The 15,904-nt window shown below is 56.8% G+C and overlaps 1 protein-coding gene across 1 annotated transcript; it reads right to left on the bottom strand.

Moving 5' to 3' along the window:
• Positions 1-350: 350 nt before the first annotated feature.
• On the bottom strand, positions 351-12,210 carry ANO9 (anoctamin 9). The gene is made up of 24 exons (XM_030451270.1): positions 12,129-12,210; positions 10,128-10,193; positions 9,778-9,894; positions 9,414-9,550; positions 9,125-9,174; positions 8,834-8,892; positions 8,553-8,635; positions 7,656-7,790; positions 7,447-7,543; positions 7,051-7,111; positions 6,003-6,085; positions 5,441-5,545; positions 5,082-5,246; positions 4,953-4,989; positions 4,296-4,407; positions 3,955-4,012; positions 3,676-3,773; positions 3,344-3,510; positions 2,699-2,851; positions 2,378-2,525; positions 1,681-1,800; positions 1,389-1,482; positions 1,179-1,291; positions 351-508 (listed from the first exon to the last, which is right to left on the bottom strand). The coding sequence occupies exons 1-24, from the start codon at positions 12,132-12,134 to the stop codon at positions 481-483; spliced, it is 2,292 nt and encodes a 763-aa protein (XP_030307130.1). The 5' UTR covers positions 12,135-12,210; the 3' UTR covers positions 351-480.
• Between the last annotated feature and the right edge of the window lie 3,694 nt (positions 12,211-15,904).

The raw sequence follows: 15,904 nt of genomic DNA on the forward strand, positions 1-15,904 counted from the left end.
CAGAGGATGGACACAAGTTTCTCAGCAGTGCAGGAGCAGGGATGTTGCTGAAGGCAGAGGGAAAAAGGGCCAAAGTGCAAAAACAAACAAACAAAGAGCTGCAGGGGTAAGCTGGAACGAGGGAATTGGCTTTTCCTGCCCCACCAGGTCACAGGTTGAGGCCAGGTTTGAGGAGGCAGCCGTGTCACCTCCTGCAGACCTGGAGCAGCCAAATGCTGCACTGGGGGTTGTCCCTGGTGCCAGAGCTCTGCTCAGTGTGCCGGGCAGGCACCATCCCTGGTTCTGCTGCTGCTTCCTTCCCCCTGGCAGCTGTCCCAGTCAGAAAACACTCTGCTCCAGCAAAGCCACCATCACCTTCTTGCCTTCCAGCTCGAGTCCAAGCTCGGTCACAGCTGGGACACCACAGCAGTGCCATGTTGGCTGTTCCCACCTCCTGGGAGGCTCATGTCCATGTTTCTTGTTCTCCTTGGTGAGTGGTGACTACACGTCGGTGGAGAAATCCATCATGCTGGAGGAGAGAGGAGAGGGGCTGGGGTGGGAGGCAAGGGTCCCAGTCGGGAAGCAGTGGGGAGGTGTGGAGAAATATTGAGTGGGAAGAGGGCCTTTTGTCAAAAATAAATGGAAAAGGACATCCCTGTTTGTGGGACATCCCTGTGTGTGGATGGGAAGCCTGGAAGCTGACCTGAGTCGAGGTGATGCTTGCCTCTGTTCTCAGGTACCTGGGTTTTGGGGTGTCCCAAAGAGGGGCAGACTGAGCCCTCCTCCAAAGTGGGGCTTGGTCCATGAAGGACAGAAGTGCCAGGGCAGCCCAACCTATGGCTCTCAGCTACACTGATTCTGTTTCCAGGTGAAATGCTTCATTATTTTGGAGCTAGATGATCTTTAAGGTCCCTTCCAACCCTAGCCATCCTATGATTCTGTGATTTTTTTTCTTTAAACAAACCTTAAATTGAAAAATTGGGCAAAATTGTTCCTTTTGACTTGGAGCTTTTCTTTTGTTCTGAAGGAACAGCCCTGGCCAAGCAGCCCTTTCCCCTGCTGAGCTCTAGAGCTGGGTTGCCTGAGGTGGGAGCTGGTTGAGTGCCTGGGGCAGTGAGAGGTGGCTGCTCCTTGCTGGCTGTGATGCAGCTCATCTCCAACAGAACATCTGCTGCTGCACCTCCTGGGGCATCACCCACCTCAGTTCTTTACGAAGGTCGTTGTGTTGTCTGTCCAGAAATTGGTTCTTGACCCGCTGGGGGACGTCGGGGACGTACCAGGCTGCGATCAGCTTGACGCAGAGAGCCACGTGCTGCCCAAAGCAGAGGGGGCACCCCGGGGGGGTTAATGTCCCCAGCCCAGCTTCCCTCTCATCATCCCAGCCTCCTCCTGCCTCCGGGGGTACTCACCTCAAAGAGGATGAGGAAGGCAAGCCGGGCTGCAAAGATGTGCCAGAACTGGGCCGTGTAGCTGTAGTCATCGGGGTTCCGGTAATCCCGGTACCTGCAGCACAGCCCCGTCGGTACCAGCCCAGGACCCCCCTGTGCAGGGCAGAGCCCCCCGCCCCTGCCTTCCTCTGTGGGGGGCCAGGAGGAGCCCTGGAAGGGGGGGCTTCCTCCTCGTGGTGGAGCCCTGCTCTGCCATCATTCCCCAGCCACAGGCTGGATGCCCCGGTGAGGGGCACGCGCGGGCTGCTGGTACCTGCACTCCTTGATCTCCTCCCTGACAAAGTCTGGCAGCGTTTTGGGCACTTTTGTGTGGGGCTCAAAGTCCTGGATGCGGAAGATGGAGAGGCTGTGGTTGATGTAACCGGTTGTGCAGCTGCGGGGGAGAAGAGGGGGTCTGCACCTCAACCTGAAGGGAAAGGGGGCTGGGGTCTGCCCCCACCAGATGCTGCAGCTCCTGCCTCTTTCTAGGGGATGTAAAGTCCTCTGAGGGCTACAGAGGCCATCTGCCCATGGCGTGCTTTCCCAGGGGGTCCCTGGGGTGTGCTGCCCCAGGTGACTGTGGTGTGGCTGAACACAGACTGTAGCCCCCCATTCTGGGGAGGGCAGCAGCACCCACCTGGGGCTCACCCTCCCCTCCCTCGCTGTCCCTTAGCACAAAACCCAGGAGAAAGGAATTTCTCTGAGACTTCTGCCCAGTTGGACTGAGCCTGGCAGTGAGCCAAGGGCTGGAGGGGAAAGGGAAGGGAGCAGGGGGAGGCACCAGGCAGTGTGGCAGCTCCCAGCATCCCGGTCACCCACCCACGGGGACAGAGTGAGTGGGAGGCCACCGGGGATGCTGGAGATGGAAAATCCTCCCCTGTCCCTGCAGCCCACCATGAGGGACCACCCAGTGCCACTGCTTCGGCACCAAGGCAGGCAGGAGCAGCAGGCAGGGGGCTGGCAGCACTCACTCCATGTCCGTGTTGTTCCCCAGCAGGCAGGGGCTGTACAGGTACTTGTAGACCTGCACAGGGATGAAGTCGGAGGTGATGGCAATCACCAGCCCGTTCCCGATCACAGCCAGGATCCCGATGGCCTCCAGGACCTGCAGCCAGATCCCTGCGGGAGGGGAGTGGGAATGAGGCCCCTCTCACTGCTCACTGCCCCAGCTCAGGGACAGGTTTGGCGTGGGCAGGAGGGGTCCCAGGAGGGGTCCCGGGAGGTGAGTTCCAAGGGATGCTGAGGGTCTCCGTGGCGGGGAAGGGTCTGTAGCTCCTGAGGCCCCAGCTCACCGATGTCGTTGGCTTTGCGCGGCACCATGCGCCGGGACAGCCGCCTCATCTTGATGGCATCCAGGCGGATCTCCAGCAGGTTGTTGCAGAAAGCCAGGAGTGGGGCCAGGGGAAAGGCAGCGACAAAAATGGTGGTGAAGCTGTACTGGATAACTGCAGAGGGAGGAAAGGCTGGGTGCTGGTGTGGAGCCACCCCAGAGGGGACACCCCAGCTGCTGACAGGGCTTGTCCTGCTTTGTGGATGCTGCCAGAGGGGTGGAAGGGGGAGACAGAGCTGCCATGGGGACCCCCACAGAGGACCCCCACCTCTCCCAGGGCTGCTGGAGAGGGGGATCTGTGGGGGCACTGGTTGGGGTAGCAGGGCAGAGGGACCACCCTGTGGGCCACCGCAGGGACACTCTTGGCAGGAGAGGAAGGTTCTGGGCAGAGGCCCAAGGCCAGCAAAGTCACCTGCTCTCTCTCATTTTGGAAATGATCTCCTTGGTGTGCCAGAGCTCTTGGAGCAGGACTGGGTACAGAGCTGGATCCTGGAGCTCTCCCTTGCCTACTCATGGGCTCCACAGCATCAGGCTCTCCCCAGCCAAGCAGGGCACAGGGGGCTGCACTCACCATCCCTCCTCACTTGACCCCCCCTGCCCTACGTACCCATCTCCAAGAACTCATCAAACAAGCTGAAGATGTTGACCTCGTTGAGCTGATAGTTGCTCAACCACTGCCTTTTGCAGGGGTCCTCATCCTCCTCTTCCTCTCCTAACATCATCCTTCTCTTCCTGGGGCGCCACTGCTGCCTGCAGAGCTTGCACTTCACCCAGCTGCCAGGGGAGAGAGGGGTTTGCACGGCTGGACTGCTGCCAGTGCCAGCCCTGGCGGCCTGAGCAAGGAGAAAGAGGAATCCTCAGCCCTGAAGACCACCTGGGCAGCTGTCCTGAATCTGCAGGAGCAGCAGGGAGTATCCTGCGGGCTGGAGGAAAGCTTACGGGATGAGATACTCCATCATGTTGCTGATGGTCTGCTTGAGCAGCATGACGATGGCCATCTGGATGAAGAGGTCAGAGATGCAGCCGCTGGGGTGGCACTGCAAAGGGAGGAGAGGACAGGACAGGGGTTGTCCCCACCAGCAGCACGGCCTGGACCCAGGGGCTGCTTGGCCAAGGCGGGTGCTGCAGAAGGAAGCTGAGGTTCCCAGAGCTCTGCTGGGCAGCAGGGAAAGGAAGAGCAGGAGTTGTGTGGGGTCAGCTTCATGGCAGGTCCCTCACCTCCTCCAGCCTCCACTTGCCCGCGATGCGCACGTAGTTGCCCGGGTGGCCATTGATCCTGAGTGAGGAAGCAGCATCAGGGGTATCTGCTGAGCACCACCGTGGAGCCCTTGGGACCAACGTCCAGGGGCAGGATGGAGGGCATCACCCCCCAGGCACTGGTGGAGCAGAAGGGGCTTCCCCCACCCACCATGCCCATGGGGACAAGACGTGGCCCTCTTGAGGTCCCAAGTGTGATCCCTGTGCCTGGAGGGGACTGGGCTGTCCCCAGACCCTGGGAAGGGTTGGGGGTGTCAGCCCCAAGGCCTGGCTCCCTCTGCTCACCCCCAGGCAACACTCACCGTCCCAGGAAAAAGGCCACATAGATGAGAGAAGAGAAGTTTGTGAAGAACTGGAAGGTGAAGATCTTCACGGTGAAGTTGTTCTCCCGCTGGGAGAAGGTCCGTGGTTTCTCTGGGAAAGGGAATGAGGCCCAGGGGCTTGATCACAGCATGGTGGGACCTTGCCCTGCTCTGCCTTGGTTGCCACAGCAGCTCCTTGAAGGCTGGAAGGTATCTCTGCCTCTCATGAAACCTTCTCTGCCTTTCCCCTGAGCACTTTGGACCTGAGCCCAACCTTGCAGGATTCCTTAGAGCCCTGAGCTGGGGGATAAGGGGCCCTTCACTGGGATAAAAAACCTGTCCTGAGCTCTGCTGCAGCTGTGATGGCTTTCTGCTCATCAGCCCTGTTGGGTCACTGTCCCTCCAGAGTGTAGGGTGGCAGTGGGACAGCCACCTGGCAGCGTGTGGGCCACAGATGGGGTGGTGTGTTGGAGGGTGCTGACCTCCCACAGGGACCTGAGTGTCAGGAGCTGCCTGGGAGATGCTTGGTGGTGATGGACGAAGGGACCAGGGGGAACCAGGGGTCTGTGCTCGGGGCCCAGGGGGGGCTGTGCTGTCACCCTGGGGTGCTGCTGGGCAGCTCGGTGTGGGTGCAGGTGGGAGACAGGTTCCCCTTACCCAGGTCACAGAGGAAGAGGGCCACGTGCCTGTTGACCTGTGGGAGAGAGATGCGACACGAGAGGGGAGGCTCCAGGGTGGAAAAAGCCAGGAGAAGACCTTCTGCCCACCCCACGCCTCACGCAGCACCTTGGTCATGATGACAATGGTGATGTAGTGCAGCACAGCCCCCGTCACCATGGCCACCATGTTGGCCTGCTCACGGACAAACTCAAAGGGGCTCTGGGTGAAGAGGGCCGTGGCGATCACCCGGTAAATGACGAGGGCGTGGGCGATGCCGATCATCACCGCGATCTGCGGAGGGGGGCAGGGGGGTGGTCAGGACCTCCATCCTGCCTGAGCAGCACCTTCAAACCCTGCGCCAGAGCTCATCTCAGCCGCAAGCCAGTGCTCTCCAGGGGAGGATGAGAGGTTCACCAGGTGGGTGTCTCCACCAGAACCGCTCCTCTGCGTGTCCCTCTCCCCAGGGCCACCCCGTCACCACGCACCATCACCAGCACCAGCAGCAGTATGATGGTGCTGCGGAAGTAGGAGTGCTGGTACTGCTGGGGCTCGTGCTGCACGTTGTTGATCAGGTCTATAGCCAGTTCCTCCTGAAAAACAGCAGTAAACAAATTATAATCAAAAAACGGGAAAGAAAGGATGCAGCAGAGCAGTGCCCCCAGTGCAGGGGCTGTTGTGTTGATGGATATGGGATGAGCAGCACCAGAGGAGGACAGGGATGAACACCCAGCCCACAACAGTGTGGCCAGTCCTGACTGGGTTCAAGCCCTTGTGCAGGTGGAGAGGTGGCTAGCAATGGAGAGAGGTGGCTAGCAATGGAGAGAGGTGGCTAGCAATGGAGAGAGATGGCTAGCATCTGCCTAGCTTTCTGCAGGGCTCGCTCTCCGCCAGGGCTCTCCCAGGACTGTCAGATTTTGGCTTTGCTGTTGGTTTAAGTGTGAAGTTACTTAAGAAAACCAAGCTGGGCAAAGAGGGGTCCCCGTGTTGTGTCTTTTCTGCAGGTCCATCTGACAAGGAGAGCACAAGGCAGGAGAGGGACAGCCTCACCTCATCCTCATCCCACCGGTACAGGTCCCAGTCAGTGACCACCGTGGCTCTCTGCCTTTTCCACAGCTCCAGGAACACGGTGGCTGAGGGAGGAAGGAGAGAGCACTGTGACACTTGGGGGTAGCTCTGGACACTCCTCTTACACCCAACCAGATGGCAAATCAGCCTGGGCTGACCTGAGGGACAGCAACCCCTTCTGTGCCCCCCAGGGAGGACCCCGGACATGCAGAGGTGAGTGCTGGACCCCAGGTGGGGATGGGGATGGGGGTGGGTGGGTTTCTGCTGGAGCTGTGGTGTCTGCAGGGGGTTTGGCAGCTGGGGTGGGCATGGTTACAGGGTGCCAGGCAGCCACACTGTTCTGGAACACTGACAAATTTATACACCTTCCCAGTGGAGCAGGTATCCTGCACTGCACCCCAGCATTGCTGCAAACCCAGGTACAGCCACCCCTTCATCTTAAGATGGGCTTCCCAAGCTCGTCCCTGTGCGAACCAGCCCACAGGGACACACCAGCCCATGTCCCTGACCCACCCAGACCACGACAGTTCCACCTGCAGTGGTGTTTGTAACTGGAAGGGTTGTGGTAAAGCCACACAAGGTGTGTAGCTGATGATGAGCCCAGAGCTCTGCTCTGCTTGTTCCCCAGCAGCTGGGAGCTGATGGAGCAATCTGGGAAGGGTAATGAGGGCTCTGGTGGTCCCTCCTGCCTGCAGCTGCCACCACTTCACAGGCAGCTGCTAGAAAAGCCCCTCTGGAGGGGCTGCTGGGGGCTCTGCAGGAGGCTGGGCTGGGGGAGGAGGAAGAGGAAAAGCTCTCAGGCAGGAGAGGTAAGGAGTGTTTGGGGAGCTGGAGGGAATTGCTGGGATGACTTTGTGCCTTGTCTGGAAGCTGATGGCCCTGGAAGAAGAGGAGATAAGGACTAAAAAGCCTCTGGCCAGTGAAGCTGTGCTGGTGTCCTGTTTACCTCCACCTTCTCTCCCCCTAAGCTCCAGGGGGCTTCTCCCTCTTCCAAGGTGTGTGTGCTTGCCACCAGAGCATTGACACTTACCCCAGATGGCCATGAACATGGCAAACAAAACTGTCCCCTCGTTGTCAATCATATGAGTGACCTGGGGAAGATCAAGGAAGAGCAGTGATGGAGGCAGAGGCTTGCAGGGGCTTTGGCATCTGTGGAGAGGACTCTGTGCTCAGTGGTCTTCTTGACACCCTGGTGCCCTCTGATGCAAGTAGGGTGCTGCAGGAGGGCAAAATGGGGGAAGGAAAAGGGCGCTGGGACGTGGTGCACTGCTCCTTGGTGGTGATGGAGACTGTGGTGTTACCTCCTCACGCAGCTCAGGGGAGGTTTCTTGCAAGCTGTAGCCAGCTTGCTGGGTTGGCTTTTCCTTCTGCTGGTATGGGAAGAGCCCAGCCTGGGAGTGTCTGTCTGGGGGAGGGTGCTGCCTACCTTGGCATAGGTGCAGGTGTCAGAGAGCAGCCAGAACGGGCACTGCTGGTCACAGAGTGGGCACATGATGGTGGTGGTGGCCTCACAGATCTCCCTGCTGGAGAGGCAGGGGTGGAGGGAACTCAGAGGGCAGGGACAGCAGCTCACAGCCACGCGTGCAGCAAAGCTGGGTAAACAGGGGGGGCTCTCAGCATTCCCAAGTGCCTTACCTCACCTGGCTGGAATTGAAGGTAGTAATCCCAGCTATAAAGACCACCAGCCCCGCCGCGGCAGCGAACCCCAGGAGGTAGGTGTACCAGCCCAGCCAGGCAAAGTACAGAGCCACCTTCTCCCCAAAATAGCACCTGGAAGGAAAGGTGAGAGGTGGTTTGTGGCCACAGAGCCAAGCTGCAGTCAGTGCCTGCAGGTTTTATGAATGCTGGGCTGGAGGCAGATGTGAGGCTGTGGGGTGCAGTGTTCCTCACACCAGAGCAATTCCTCCTCCTGGGCTCAGCTGTGTCCCTGCAGAGCTCTCCTGCTCCACTCTGATGGTGCCACCACCTCAGAATTTCTGGTGTGGGGAAGAGGGTTGGAGGCACGGGTAGGAAATGATGGTAACTGCTGACTGACGGACCTGCCTCCCCTCCTGGATTCCAGAGCAATTAACTGGGAAGAACTTGCCCAGGAAGAGTTAGTTTGCTTCCCCTTTTACAAGAAGAGCTGTGCTCTTCCCTGAGTTTAAGGTGGTTGTGGGAGCTCTGTGTTGCCATTAATGCCCCAAGCCAAGCCTCAGGCTGGCTGTGCTGCCCTGGTGCCCTCTTCCCACCTTGACTGCCTTCTAAAAGGGGGAAACTGTGATGGAAAAGGAAACGGGCTAATTAAACCTGTGCAGCTCCAGGGGTTGTTTGACCCTGCAAAGCTGGCAGCTGGAGTTTGGTGCCATGGGACACACATTCACTAAGAACTTTGGTGGCTTCAGAAGGAGCCCAATACTTCTGAGAAGATCTAGGTGCAAACTGATCGTTTAATAGAAAACACAAGAGCCTGGCAAAGGGTGTACAGCTCTCTGGGTTTCTTTGGGACCTCTTGCTTATAAGGATCTGCTGGGCTTCTTCAGCCTGTGTTACCTGATCTTCTCAATTGGCTGCGGGCAAAATATTTCACTCCATCGAGCCCAGTGCTCCTTTAGGAATTCCCTTTTCTCTTCTTTCTGGAGAGCAGAGAAGCTGGTTGGGTACAGGAATATTAGGACAACCTAATCCTCATCCTCCTCCCAGGCTGCTGCCAGGAGCCCACTCGTGCCCCTCATCCAGATGAAGCCCTGGTCACCCAATGGTATCTCCCACCCCATCTTCTTCCTCCACCTCTCCTGAGTTTTCCTCCCTGGCACCCATGTGCTCAGCCTCACCTCGTGCAGAGGAAACATTGCCTCAAAGACCTTCTTCTTCATCAGGTCACGCAGCTTCTCTGGTGGCAGAGCAGAATGGAGAGGATTAGTGAAGCTTTGCTCCCACCCCATGTGCTCCCTGACAGGTAGAATCACCCCAAACCTATTCTAAGCTGCACCCTGACTTTCTCTCCCTCTCCACATCCTACTCGGGGTACGAGGAGGCAGCTGGGGGTGCCCCTGCCCACCAGGGGCAGGAGCTTTGCTGCAGGACCAGGCTGAGCATCACCCTTGGTGTCCCTGTCCCCTTACCAAGGTCGGGTGTCACCGTGTTCTGCAGGATGAAGTTCACTATGCGTATCCTGAGCAAGGAGAAACTGTGGTTAGAGGCTGCTCTGGGGAGACAGTTGTGTTGTGTGGCCCTGGAGAAGAGGCAGGGGGAAGAAACGGGGAAGTGGCTGTGGACAGGGAGGAGGTGGCAACTTGGCAGGTGGAGGAGACTGAAGAGCTTGGCACAACAGCAAGCTGAGCTGGAAAGTGGCTGCTGCTGCGAAGTCCACTGGAAGATGCTGGAAGTTCAGGGGCCCTGCTCAGCACCCACCTGGTGGTCACTGGTATCTCCTGATTGTCACCGGGGCTTTGCAGTCTGCTGTTGGGCTTCCTCAGGAGCCGCTGGTATTTCCAGAAGATCTGTCTTGGGGCACGGACTCCATAAAATACCTTCCTGTCCTCGATTTTCTGGTGGGTGGAGGAGAAGGGCTGTTAGAAGAATGCTTGGCAGAGCCAGAGGCAACACGAGTCTCTCCTGGCTCAGCAAGGGGTTTATTTTCCAGCACTGCTGTGGTGATCAGCACATTGGTCAGGGCTCTCCCATCTCCTGGGACACAGGAGCCCAAGCCAGGTTTGGATCCTGGGTACCACAAGATAGCTGAGGATCTGCTGCCTTTCCTTCCACAGCCCCTCACCTTGATGATGAACCCCTTCTTTCTCAGCTCAACCAGGAACTTCTTCCTCTTCATCTCCTTCTCACTGCCCACTTGGTGGATGTCGCTTACCAGGACAAAATCCCATTTCTCTTCTTCCTGCCCACGGAAAACACCAGTGAATTTATGGAGGGGGACAAGGAGAGAGTTCTCCCTCTCAGCTCCAGCCTCTCAGAGCTTTGGGCCTTCATCAAGACAGTGTAGAGAACCCCCAGGAACTGGGCAGGAGAATGAGGATGGGGAAACTGAGGCAGCTGCTGCCTTGGCACTGCCCAGCTCTGCTCTTTGCCCTGTGCTGAACTCGCTGTGAGTGCAGAGGGAGCAAAGCTTACCCTGGGGGTGAACTGCTCTCTGTCTTCATCAGAAAACCTCCTCCAGGGAGTCAGCAGAATTTCATCCTGTGGGGGAGAAAACCAGCAAAGGCATCAGTGGGAGACCCTGTGTCTGGGCATGGAGAAAACCTCTCCCTCCTCTTCTGGGGTTGGTGTTTTTTTCAACAGCTTGGCACAAGGAGCCCGGACTTCAGATCCCAGGGGGTGCAGTGGGTTTGGTGAAGCCACGTTCTGCAGGGCTTACTGTGGCAGGGAACAGATTTCATCATCAAACCAGGATTCTGGGGGTTCTCTGCTGTGACTCGGGGTGCAGCCCCCCAAGCAGTTATGCAGCACAGCACTGGGCAGGAGCTGCCAGGGCATGGGAATAATGGCAGACAGAATTGCCACCAAAGACATGGTGACCTGAAACAGTGGCCAGCCAGACAAGTTGATCCAGCTGAAATCTCGGGAATGTGGTGGTGGTGGTGAAACCCTGTCCTGATGCAAGATCTGGATCACAACCTTCCTTCACCTGGAGAATGAGGCCATGAGAGTGGGAGAGGCTGGGATGAGGAAAGGGATGAAGTGCTCTGCCAGATCCTGGTGCTTCATCCCAGAAGAAAGGGCTGTGGGGAGGCTGAGCAACAGAAAGCAAAGTGAAAGGGTTGGAGAAGGGGATATTGTGCCCCAGAGGTGCTGTGGTAGTAAGATCCTGCCCCTGCTTCTCCAGATGTTTCCAAAATAGCAAGCATGGATTTTAGTCCCAGGAGGGACTTGTTGCTTTCTCATTTTCCAGTCAAGCCCTGAGAATCCTGGGGATGCTTCTCAGGCTCTCTGGGCAATGTGGTGGCAGCAGGCTCTGGCTTTTCTCTCTGTTCCCATAGCAACAACATCATTTACTGCCTGGTACCTGCTTGCACTGTGGCCATCTCCACGTTGGGCTGAGAAGTGGGGAGGAACTGGTAAATTATTAGTTCTGACAATTCCCAGTACCCATGTCCAGAGTGGTGACAGACACAAATGGCATCCAGCTGCCAGGGGATTTGCAGCCCCTGTGCTGGTGGGGGAGCAGCTGGGAGGTTCCCAGCAGGAACAGGAACAGGTACACTGTGCAAAGGTGTACAGCTAACCAGCACAACTCATTTTGGTGTGAAAAAAAACGGTTTGTGTGCTCCAGAAGTGTGCCTGGTTTCCCTGGCTGTATCAGCTGGTCCTTGTCCCAGGCCAGGTACCCTGTGGATCCTCCAGAGGAATGATGGCAACAAACCCCCCAGGCTGTGTGAGTACCTGTGCTTTCCTTCCTAACTGTGGCGTGGTGAGGGTTTGGGTGGCTCCCATCACCCACACCAAGGTGAACAAGTTGTTCTTTTCTCAGGGATGTTTCTTACAAACACTTGCCTTGGAGCCCTTCCACCCTGCCTCACCGTTTCCTGAGAAATGTGGCAGCCTGCAGCTGAGCAGGCAACTGGTGCACCCCTGCACTTACTGCCTGTCCCAGTCTTTGGGAGTTGTTCTGGGTTTTTGAACAATAGGAAACAGCATCTTTTCTGTCGAGCAAGAGAAACAAAACCTCGCAGCTTCCCCTCTCCCTTTGCTTTATCTCAGGAGCTCCAGACACATCTGGAGCTGTTCCCCCACTGCCCTATGCAGTGCCTGGGTTTGTACAGGAAAACGATCTGGTCTGGATCCACAGCATCCTTCTCTGAGCCCTGGTACCAACCTCTGAGGCCAGGCATGACCCTACTGCACCTTGGGGTGCTGCATGGGGCTCCACTGCACCTCGGTCCTGTCCGGAAGGAGCTGCAGAGCCAGCAGCACCCAGCCCCTGCCCCATCCCTCTGCGGGGTAGGAAGGAGGGTGCTCGCTGGGAGGGGGAACGGGAGCTCTGTGGTTCTTTACTTAAAGGGCTGAAGGGACAGGAGTGGGGAAGATGGGTGCTTGGGGTGTCCCAGCTGCAAGTGGCTCAGAGGTGCTGAAAAGAAACCTCCTGGAGGCAGCTGAGTGGTTTCTGTCTCCTACCTGCATGGTGAAGGGGAGAAGAGCCCCTCTCCTGCCCCCTCTCTGGGTCTGGTTCCGCCGGGACGCGCTGCCAGGCTCCCGGGGGGTCTCTCCCGGTGCTGTTCCCTCCTCGGCTCCTTCTCCCGAGGTCTCGTGTGAGTGGAGCAGGGAATTGACTTCCGTGTGGGACTGGGGCTGCCCTGGCAGGGAGCGGCCTCTGCCTGGCAGCGGGCAGGTAGTGAGGAGGAGGAGGAGGAAGCTGCCCTTCAGCCACCCCTTCAGCGATCCCAGCACCGCCCAGCAGAGCCGCAGAGGGCTGAGCCCCCCCTGCCAGCCCCGTCTCCCCTTCCTCCTCTGCCCATCGCGGTGCCATCCCCAGGGAGGTGTCACAAACAGGGGCTGAAGTGGCAAGGATGGGGACATCCCCCAAGGGGCCCAAAGGAGGTGTTCAGCTGGAGCTCTAGGAAACGTTGAATTTTTTCTTACAAGGAGTAGAACAAGACATGAAACAGAAGAGAAAATAAAGCTGAGCTGTGCGTGGCCTCCTGATCCTCAGGGTGAGCCTGAGCTCCCCAGAGGAGATGGGGTGGGAGCAGCACAGGCTTTGAGAGCAGATGGGATGGGTCCAGGGTGAGTTTGTTAGCAGGCAGGACAAAGAAAAGGGGCAAAGCATGAACTCCCAGGGGAGTGAGGAGGCTGTGGTTTCCAGGTGAAAGCAGCCCTCTTCCTCCCTGCCTTGGACAGTGGTCTGGTTTGTTCTCTACCACTTTGGTTTCCCTGTGTGGCCTCCAGAAACCTCTCCCTGAACCTCAGGAAATCTGGCTTCCTGGAAGGACTGAGAAAGGCTGAGAAAGGCTTTCTTCATGCCTTACTGGTCGGCAAAAATGCCACAGGTAGTTGTGTGCTCTGTTCCCCACGAGGAGCAGTGCTGTTGCACGAGAGGCATCAGGGTTTGGCATCAAGGGTAAGGATGTAATTCGAAGGAAATAAGAGGAACATCTCTAGGTATTTTAAAGTCCTTAAGAGCAACTAACCGCCTGCTGCCTGGCTGAAGAGGGAAGCACTGAAATGTGCTCTGAATGTTCCTCCAAACCACTGAGTCCTCCTGTCCCTCTGCTCCTTAAAATCTTGTCACTTGTAAGTAGAGATGGTTTGTTAGATTGCTTCAGCCTCTGCTTTCCTGATGGCATCTGTGTCAGGATGTTGGGCTGTGACCCATTGGAAATGTTACCCAGATCACTGAGCACTTTTTCTGTTCTGGAGCCCTGGAGCAGGGTATGACACCTACAGAGTGAGTGAGAAGTTTCTGATGTGTGTGCCAGGTCTAACAGGTCTCCTTTTTTCTGTTTTCTGCATTTTTGTGGTGCTTTAGTTTGCAAGATCAGCAGAGCTGCCTTTTCCTGGGTAGAGCAGAAGGGGCAATGACTGCTCTGGGCTCCCTTGTGCTCTCCAGCAGCATTGCTGTGGGTTGCTCTGAAATGAACTAAGTCCAGGAGGAGCAATCCATCTGAATCCTGGCAGGAGAGGCAGCCAGCATTCCCAGAGCGTTGTTCCCAGGCAAGCCAGCAGCACTCTGTGGCTCTTCCAAGTGCCTTGAACAGGCTCCAAAGCAGACCTGCAAATTAAAAAAAAATGTAAAATAAATCATCTTCCCCCTTTCCTGCTGTGTGCACCACCAGGAGCAGAGCAGAAGGAGCAGGGAGATCTTTAACCTCCCAGAGGCAACCTGCAGGGGTGGCCAGGAGGGGGAAGCCATCCTTATCACCATGGGTGGGGACAACCTCTGTGTGTTTACCTGGAGAGATAGGATCACTGGGGCTTTCCACAGCACCTTGACTGACAAACTTTGAACTGTGGGTGCTGCTGGGTTGAATGGAAAGGGGTTGATGTGGGGGTGGGACAGCTGCCTCCCTCCACCTGCACATCTGGTGCTTCCTCCTGTGAGCTTTGCTGGGTGGCACCAGGAGGACTTTGCTCTCCAGGCAGCTCAGCTAATCCAGTGTGGGCATCCTGCAGCAGCCCTGAGAACCTGTGGGGAAGGTAAGTCAGAGCCTGCAGACCGGCTTTGTCCAAGGCATCCAATCCCCACAGCATCTCTCATGGCACTCAGAGGAGTCTGTGCTTTTCCTGCTTCTGTTTAGGAGGAATCTGGCTTTGTCTAGGCAAGACTTAGCTCAGCCAGGGAGATGGTTTGTTAGCATTTTTCAGGTGGAAATTACCATCTCCCTCCTTGATTCTCATCCCAGGCACTGCCCTTCTCAGCACCAGTGCCCCCAAGAGCAATAAATGCTGAGCTGGTGCCTTGCAGCAGGTTGCTTTTTTCAGTTCTCAGGGTCTCAGATTATTTTTTTTTTCCTGGCAGGAGGTGTTAAAGATTATTGCCTGCCTGTGTACTTGGCTAGAAGGACATAAAAGAAGACGGGCCCTTCAGAAGAGGCTGTTTTTTCAGCACCAAACTGCAACTTTCTGGTTATCTGGGCTGTGTGAAGCACCTTGATGTCACTTATGAACTGAGTTGAAGCAGAGGTTCTTCATCCTGCCCAGGTGTGTTGTTGCTCCTACAGAGGAGCTGGCTGCCCAGCTTCATAGGAGAGCCCAGCACTAGAGACATCCTTAGGTGAATTTGTAACTGAGTTTGTGTAATAGGTGGGGGAAATAAATAGAATTGAATGTAGGACTTCTCCTTTCTGTCTTCATGTTGAAGACATCGGTCAGATAGAAATGTCTGGGAAAAGCTGCCAGGTGCAATGGATTGGAGAAAATGAATGTGAAGCTGGAATCCTACCTGCTGTTGGAAAAGGAGAGGGAAGATGAGCTGCAAAGAGGAGCCAGTGATGCTGAACCAGCATATGGAGGCTGATGAATTCTTGTCAGACCTGCTAGGCTTCAGGAGGGATTGCAGTGTCTCTGTTTCCCAGCAGCCTGTAAAAAATCCCGTTAGGAAACAGCACTAATGAGCAGGCTGAGTGGAAAGGCAGAGCCTGGCAGGATGATGATGTTGGGTCTGGAGCTGCTGTCATCCAGCACCACCAGCTGTGCTCTGGGGGTGGTTCAGCAGGAGGGGCTCTGCTTGGGAAATGTATGCTCCCATGGCCAGAAGTTGTTTTGAAACCGGAGGCTGAGGCAGGCAGAGGACAGCCCGTGTGGTGTGGAGAGGCTGCAACCTGCCTGAGGTTCAGGGAGCCTTTGCTTCCCCCCATGAGCCATGGAAACCCCCGGTGCTGTAGGAAGGGTCCTGGGGGTCCCTGGTCACCCCTCCTGCCCCAGGGGTGTGGGCTGCCAGCATCAGCTCCTCGGGGCTCTGTCTGAGCCTTGAGAGCCTCCACGGGCAGGGATGTCCCTGGGGTGACAGCTTGTGCCCACTGGCTGTGTATTTCTGGCCTCTTGTGGACTTTTTCTGGCTGTGAGCACCCCTGAAAAGCTGTGTCCTATGACACCAGAGGCCGTTTTGCTGTAGAGCTGAGTGGCAGCACAGTTGCCTGCCTTCTCTTGTGAAAACTGGGGCATTTTCACCCAAACCCTGGTCTGTTCAGGTCCATTGGTCTCCCTGGAGCTGCAGCTAATAAACGAAAGCAGAGGACATTGAGGTGAAGCCCTGCTGGTAATTGAACTTTGGGGTGACTGAATCTCCCTTCCACGCCCGGGAAAGGCTTTTTGTGCTGATGTGGGAGGTTCTGGGACCTCGGGAGATGCTCCCACGTACGGACACCATCCAGCAGGCTGAAGAACCTCTGCTGGGCTCCCCTCCACGTGTCACTCACCAGGTCTCAGTGTTTCCCTCCCCTGGGGGATTCCCC

The sequence above is a fragment of the Calypte anna genome, chromosome 5, assembly GCF_003957555.1.
Source record: "Calypte anna isolate BGI_N300 chromosome 5, bCalAnn1_v1.p, whole genome shotgun sequence".
NCBI classification, from domain to species: Eukaryota; Metazoa; Chordata; class Aves; order Apodiformes; family Trochilidae; genus Calypte; species Calypte anna.

Bases quoted from the DNA above. Each gene is read 5' to 3' on its own strand.
- ANO9 (XM_030451270.1), bottom strand. The intron at 5,247-5,440 runs GTGCGTGGTGAC...CCCCCTCCGCAG, and splicing joins TGCTGCTGGTGCTGGTGATG to ATCGCGGTGATGATCGGCAT. The intron at 3,511-3,675 runs GTAAGCTTTCCT...CTCCCCTGGCAG, and splicing joins ATGATGGAGTATCTCATCCC to CTGGGTGAAGTGCAAGCTCT.